At 40.9% G+C, this 7578-nt stretch overlaps 1 protein-coding gene across 1 annotated transcript; it reads left to right on the top strand.

The window, feature by feature from the left end:
* The first annotated feature begins 1459 nt into the window (after positions 1–1459).
* Positions 1460–5121, top strand: LOC134934611 (uncharacterized). The gene is made up of 5 exons (XM_063930008.1): positions 1460–1506; positions 1881–1962; positions 2272–2293; positions 3297–3884; positions 5015–5121. Exons 1-5 carry the CDS (start codon positions 1460–1462, stop codon positions 5119–5121), a joined length of 846 nt encoding a protein of 281 aa, XP_063786078.1.
* The last annotated feature ends 2457 nt before the right edge of the window (positions 5122–7578 follow it).

A 7578-nucleotide genomic window follows, 5' to 3' on the forward strand; every position in this document is an offset into this window, starting at 1 on the left:
TTTTGTTCTCTTGTAGGTGTATTTATCTGGGTGAAGTAACCCCTTTTTTTTGTTTACAAAGAGTGTGATTTAGAACACAAATTTGACTGTTGTTTTCTTTGGAGCAGGTAAGTGCCCTTGGCCTGTGTTGGTGCCTGTTTGTGTTAATGGTCTCTATGTTGTCTTTAATGTCATTTTTGTTCTCTTGTAGGTGTATTTATCTGGTGAAGTAACCCCTTTTTTTTGTTTACAAAGAGTGTGATTTAGAACACAAATTTGACTGTTGTTTTCTTTGGAGCAGGTAAGTGCCCTTGGCCTGTGTTGGTGCCTGTTTGTGTTTGTTCAAAGTGTTTTGCTTATGTTTGTCTGCCATCTTGATAAGAAATGTTAAATATATTTCAAGGATTGTTGGGCAAAGCAGTGCTGTTCTTGCCTGTACTAGCTACTAAAGGGATAACTTTGGTTGTTGTGTTGTAATGTTTTTTTTGCCTACTTTGCTTTATTTGTTTGAAGGTGTTTGTGATGTGTTTGATGCTCTGAGTATATTGTTTTTTGATATTTATATTAAAATGTTTTTAAAATATGTAGCTTTCTAACTTTTATATTTTTTATACCCTTTTTGTTAACATTTTCATTTTGATCCGGAATTGAACACAGAAAATATGTCTTATGCTCCTGCAGTAAGTTGACACTCCCTTTTTTAAAAAATGTTTTGTTGTATATTTTTTGAGGTTTGCTTTTGTCTTATTCAACATATCTGTTATATTTTTTTAAAGTGTGTGATGGCAGTGTTTATCGCAGCAGAAGCCCTACCTCCCCAACCCACGGCAGCACTCCCACCCCAACCGCCAGCCCCACAACCACAACCGGCTCCTCATCAACCAAGGCAACGGAGGCGTGCTAGGCCACCAATTTTCCAACCCCGTGTCCTACTTTTTGGGATGCCAGATGATGTTGTTGTGCGTAGATACAGGCTGCCACCACATCTAATCCTAGACACTCTCTCCATAATAGAGAGTGATCTGGAGTCTTCAATTCGGTATCCTACAGCAATACCACCATTGACACAATTCCTTGCTGTGTTACATTTTTTTGCTACATGCTCTTATCAGCATGTGGTTGGAGACCTGGCTGGCATGTCGCAGGGCCAGTTCAGTAAGGTCCTGCGGCGTGTCTGCCGTGCTTTCCTAAAGCGTGTGAAGCAATTTATTGCTATGCCTTTGGATGTTGGTGCCCTAGATGTGGTGAAGCGGCAATTTGAGGAAGGTGGTAGTCGCTTCCCACATGTTATTGGGGTTGTGGATGGCACACATGTAGCTATTCAGCCACCAAGACATAATGAAGAAATTTTTAAAAACAGGAAACTGTTTCATTCTCTGAATGTAATGGTTGTTTGTGGGCCATCCCTCCAGATCCTTTCCCTGAATGCAAAGTTTCCCGGAAACTCCCATGATGCGTATGTCATTAGACAATCAGGGATATGGCACAGATTAAGATCAAGGCAACGAGAAGACATGTGGTTATTGGGTGAGTTGGCCCACTATTTTTGGCCTGAAATTACTAATTTTAAAAAAATATACTCTTTCTAATTTGTTATTCTCATCAAACAGGAGACCGTGGATATCCTTGCACCCCCTGGCTCATGGCTCCTTACCGTAATCCCAGGCCAGGACCACAGACGGCATTTAACTCCGCGCTTACTGCCACTAGGCAGCTGGTGGAGCGCACAATTGGGGTCCTTAAAGGGCGGTTTCGTGTGCTCCACCGCACTGGTGGCGACATCATGTATTCGCCGGAGATGGCAAGTAAACTAGTGGTCCTGTGCGCTATACTACACAACATCGCGGTAAGGAGTAGCGTAGAGCTTCCTCAGACAGAGGAATTGCCTGATGAGGAGCCAGGGGTTGTCCGACACTTCGGTGGGGGGAGTGTTACACGGAGGGGGAGCCAAGTCAGGGCAAGCATTGTTGCGGAATATTTCAGGTATAGTGTTTTAAGATTCTCTTTTATAATCAAAATAAAACCACAGTATGCTTTTGTTTTTTGAATAATTTTGTCGTTTTGTTTGCTATTGTAAGGCCATTGTGTAATTATTTTTTGGCGTTGGAATATGTAATATTTATTTGCCACTAAATCCGTTAACACGTTAAGCTTACAATGTGTTATTTGCAAAAACAATACTGTGATGTTGCTAAATAGTGTCCTTATTTGTTTTCTATCCTAAAATCCTGTTTATTTCAACAAACACACAAACAAATGAAACTTAATGTTGTCCACTTTGTGACTGTCCAGCTGAATGATCACACAAACTGTGGTGAGTACACAGATATGTATCTAAATTTACCCAAAACTGTGTGTGTGTCTGTGTCTGTTTGTTTTGTTTTATGTTTTAATTTTTTAAAAATTCCTTCTGCGAAAGCGTATTTCCGCTCGTGCTAATTAACACTCTGCTCTTCCCAGCATTGCAAAGATCAATAAAGTTATTAGAAATTACAGCATAGATTTTGGACCAATCACATGCTAGCAGACACTATAAATATATGCCCAAATAAGGAAAACGCCATTGCCATGATGCGTGCGGCACCTTTCACCAGGCGGGAGCTCCGCGTCCTGGTTGCGGTGATGGACCGCCGCGTAGGCCGCGTTTGGCGCTTCATCCCAAATCGGGTTAAGCGCGAGGCCTACGCGGAGGTCCGCCGCCTGCTGCGTTCTCGCGTCCGCAGCAGGCGGACAATAATACAGTTGGAGAGGAGATGGAGTGATCTCCGCAGGAGGACTCCAGAGCTGTTGGCGGAGATCCGGCAGCAAATCCGCGCAATGCATGCACGCAGTAAGTTACATTACATAAGATTATTAGCATAAATTGTGCAAATTTACACTAAGTGGTAGGCTAATTGCAACACTGAGTGAACATTTTTTTACAATAGGACAGTGTGTGTGGTTAGGGCAAACAGTACTGACTGTAGCAAAATGTCACCAAACAAGTGCATGTTTTCCAGAAAAAAAAACCAGGCAGGAAACTGTACCCAAAAACTTGATCAGTGCTGTCTATATAATAAGGTGGCTTGAATAGTGATCTGGTGATGTTGCCTAGACCAATCAATATGACTCAATGGAATAGATTAAGGAATGAGCGTCCAAATAATTGTTTGGACTCATTTAGTTTGCTGTGGGCAACATGAAGAGGTTTTTAAAATGTTTTTTTTTGTTAAAAAAAAAAAACTGTGTCTTTTACATGGAACAGAACAGTGAAATTTACAATTGTTTAGTATGTAATTTAACATGCAAATTAAATTTTAACACAAATATCATTATAGGACGACCACAACGGCAAGCAACACATGAGGCACCATCTCAGCCCCCTTCCCCTTCTCACTCCCCCTCCACTTCCCAGTCCCCCTCCCCTTCTCACTCCCCCTCCCCTTCCCAATCCCCCTCAGCTTCCCAGTCCCCCTCAGCTTCCCAATCCCCCTCTGCTTCCCAGTCCCCCTCAGCTTCCCAATCCCCCTCAGCTTCCCAGTCACCCTCAGCTTCCCAGGCCCACTCCACTTTCCACTCCCCTTCTCAGCCCACCTCTCCTTCTCTTTCTGTGACCCCTTCTCCTCCTTCCCATACCCCTTCTCCTTCTACTTCCAAATCACCTTCTCAGCCCCCCTCACCCTCTATTGGCCTAACATTCTCTCCGCCCCCCTCGCCCTCTCAATCAGACCCACCCTCTGAAATAACATCCCCAATCCCTCCTCCTTCCCCCATCCAGCCTCCTTCCCCCATCCCTCCTCCTTCCCCAATCCCTCCTCCTTCCCCCATCCAGCCGCCTTCCCCCATCCAGCCGCCTTCCCCACCCAGTGAATGGGCAGAAGAAGCCCCTGAAGACATTTCTGGGAGTCATCATGTTGCAGAGGAAAGTAAGTGTTTTAACATTTTAAAAAAAATGATTACCTACTTACACTTACAATGACAAAACATGCAGTGTTGTACTGTTGGAATTCTTGTACCAAGGAAAAATATTTGAGTTATTCTTCATGGTCTACATGTTGCATTTACATTTTTGTGAGTGTCATTATATGTACAGTGTTTACGTGTGCAATGTTTTTTGTGTCCACTCTAGGTCGACACTCATTAGGTCGACAGGGTTGCCAGGACAACAGGGTTTATATGTGTTAGGTTTTCTGGTAAACAGTTAGACCTGAGTGGAGTTTAGTATGTTGTTGGTGTTTTACACTTGTGCCTGTGTATTCTTAATATTTGCACTTACAAATCACATGCTTCACTTTGTTAGGCAGCCTAACGACACAATGATTTGTGGTGTGAAAGTTACACTCACAAAATGATTATTGGATAAAGTCAAACCTGTTTGACCTTATTTAGTAAGGGCAGCTTTCAGGGAGTGTGTTCATGCTAGGATATGTTGTCCTTCTGAAGATGTTGATATGCAGTGTGATGATGCAGGACCAACCCCCTAAAAAAAAAAAAAACGTCACTCCAGATGTGAATGAATGCCAACATGGTGTAACATTGACGAAGATGGTAGTTATCTTTAACATGGGCTGTCGCCCATAGCAACCAATAAGATTATACTTTAAAATTTTGGAACCACTTCTACAAGATAATATTCTTATTTTTGCTTGTTTGCTATGGGCAACGTTCCATCTTAAATAGAACTCACATAGTAGTAAATGTACCCCATGGTCTGGTACACTTTTAAATAAAAAAAAAAGGCTGAGCAGGCTTGTGTGTTGTTCTGCTAATGATTGTACCATAAAACAGCCATGATGTAGTAACTTTGCCATTAAAGCAGGCCTGTCCAAACTGCGGCCCTCCAACTGTTGAGAAACTACACATCACAGCATGCCCTGACACAGCTTTTGCATTCCCTGACCACAAAACTGTGTCAAGGCATGCTGGTATATGTAGTTTCACAACAGCTGGAGGGATGCAGTTTGGACATGCCTGCATTAAAGTGTGCTTTGTGCCTTGCTTGTATAATAAGTAATGTGAGTAAGTTATTAATTTTTATGTTACCTCTTAATTTCAGATGTTGCCGTTGGAGATCCCACAACTTTTGCGGGCATTCTGGCCAACATGCGCCAAAATCTTCTTGCCTTGCTGGATCATGTTGACCAGCTACAAAAATTTGCTTAATTACTGTTAAAATTCATTTTACATTTTCTATTTTTATTATTATAAAAAATATGACAAATAAATAAAAAAATATATATTTCAAGTTAAGCAGGTGTTTATTATTTATTAATGCAATAAAGGAACAGCAGATTGCCTATCAGACATTTATTACCTTAAACATTTCATACATCTAACGTAAGTTTGTTTAAAACATTAAAAAAACATATGTTGTTATTGTCTAAATAAACATGCAGACACCTTCATTCACATACTAAAACTCTACACCCAAAATAAACATAAAACATTAGACCAGGCACATTTCAAACATCTATATTTATAGTTAAAAATATTAAATGTTGATGTCCAATTATGGCTACAAAGTGCTCTTCAGGTATTTGAAAAATACTTAATTGATCATGAACATTACAAATCATTTCACTAATTGGATTCGTAATTGAGGAGGGCTTGTGGACTTTTAATTGAAAGGTGTTATTCCACTTAATAGGGAAAAAAACCATTGTGGTGCGTTTGTCCGCAAAAGTGTGCACTTTTAAGATGAATGTGTAAATCTACTAAAACTTTGTATTTTTACGATGTAGTATGTGTTAATGCGATGGTTTCGCATTGCTGCGATGGTTTCGCATTGCTGCGTTCTCATTTGGCGTACGCCCACTTTGTGTAATACTGCGTACGATTGTGCAAAAATACGTTGGGGGCGGATGTTCGCAAATTTACTACACTAACGCAACTTTGCGAATATGTTGTGCGAACGAAAAACTGAGCGATCAACTCGGAATGAGGGCCTGTGTCTGCTGCTAATATAGACTGGATGATAATGAGATGAAATCAATATATATGTATATATAATATCACTAGTACTGCAGCCGGACAGGTATATATTATATATTTATTATGTAATGACTGATGACGGACCTGCTGGACACTGTCAGCTCAGCAGCACCGCAGACTGCTACAGTAAGCTACTATAGTAGTATGTATAAAGAAGAAAGAAAAAAAAAACAACCACGGGTAGGTGGTATACAATTATGGATGGACTGCCGAGTGCCGACACAGAGGTAACTACAGCCGTGGACTACCGTACTGTGTCTGCTGATAATATAGACTGGATGATAATGAGATGAAATCAATATATATGTATATATAATATCACTAGTACTGCAGCCGGACAGGTATATATTATATATTTATTATGTAATGACTGATGACGGACCTGCTGGACACTGTCAGCTCAGCAGCACCGCAGACTGCTACAGTAAGCTACTATAGTAGTATGTATAAAGAAGAAAGAAAAAAAAAACAACCACGGGTAGGTGGTATACAATTATGGATGGACTGCCGAGTGCCGACACAGAGGTAGCTACAGCCGTGGACTACCGTACTGTGTCTGCTGATAATATAGACTGGATGACAATGAGATGAAATCAATATATATGTATATATAATATCACTAGTACTGCAGCCGGACAGGTATATATTATATATTTATTATGTAATGACTGATGACGGACCTGCTGGACACTGTCAGCTCAGCAGCACCGCAGACTGCTACAGTAAGCTACTATAGTAGTATGTATAAAGAAGAAAGAAAAAAACAACAACCACGGGTAGGTGGTATACAACTATGGATGGACTGCCGAGTGCCGACACAGAGGTAGCTACAGCCGTGGACTACCGTACTGTGTCTGCTGATAATATAGACTGGATGATAATGAGATGAAATCAATATATATGTATATATAATATCACTAGTACTGCAGCCGGACAGGTATATATTTATTATGTAATGACTGATGACGGACCTGCTGGACACTGTCAGCTCAGCAGCACCGCAGACTGCTACAGTAAGCTACTATAGTAGTATGTATAAAGAAGAAAGAAAAAAAAAACAACCACGGGTAGGTGGTATACAATTATGGATGGACTGCCGAGTGCCGACACAGAGGTAGCTACAGCCGTGGACTACCGTACTGTGTCTGCTGATAATATAGACTGGATGATAATGAGATGAAATCAATATATATGTATATATAATATCATTAGTACTGCAGCCGGACAGGTATATATTATATATTTATTATGTAATGACTGATGACGGACCTGCTGGACACTGTCAGCTCAGCAGCACCGCAGACTGCTACAGTAAGCTACTATAGTAGTATGTATAAAGAAGAAAGAAAAAAAAAAACAACCACGGGTAGGTGGTATACAATTATGGATGGACTGCCGAGTGCCGACACAGAGGTAGCTACAGCCGTGGACTAACGTACTGTGTCTGCTGATAATATAGACTGGATGATAATGAGATGAAATCAATATATATGTATATATAATATCACTAGTACTGCAGCCGGACAGGTATATATTATATATTTATTATGTAATGACTGATGACGGACCTGCTGGACACTGTCAGCTCAGCAGCACCGCAGACTGCTACAGTAAGCTACTATAGTAGTA

This window comes from Pseudophryne corroboree, chromosome 6 (genome assembly GCF_028390025.1).
Source record: "Pseudophryne corroboree isolate aPseCor3 chromosome 6, aPseCor3.hap2, whole genome shotgun sequence".
NCBI lineage: Eukaryota > Metazoa > Chordata > Amphibia > Anura > Myobatrachidae > Pseudophryne > Pseudophryne corroboree.

Bases quoted from the DNA above. Each gene is read 5' to 3' on its own strand.
- LOC134934611 (XM_063930008.1), top strand. From the start codon at position 1,460: ATGGCACAGATTAAGATCAAGGCAACGAGAAGACATGTGGTTATTGG. The intron at 1,507-1,880 runs GTGAGTTGGCCC...ATGAGGAGCCAG, and splicing joins AGAAGACATGTGGTTATTGG to GGGTTGTCCGACACTTCGGT. The intron at 2,294-3,296 runs GTGAGTACACAG...ATATCATTATAG, and splicing joins GAATGATCACACAAACTGTG to GACGACCACAACGGCAAGCA.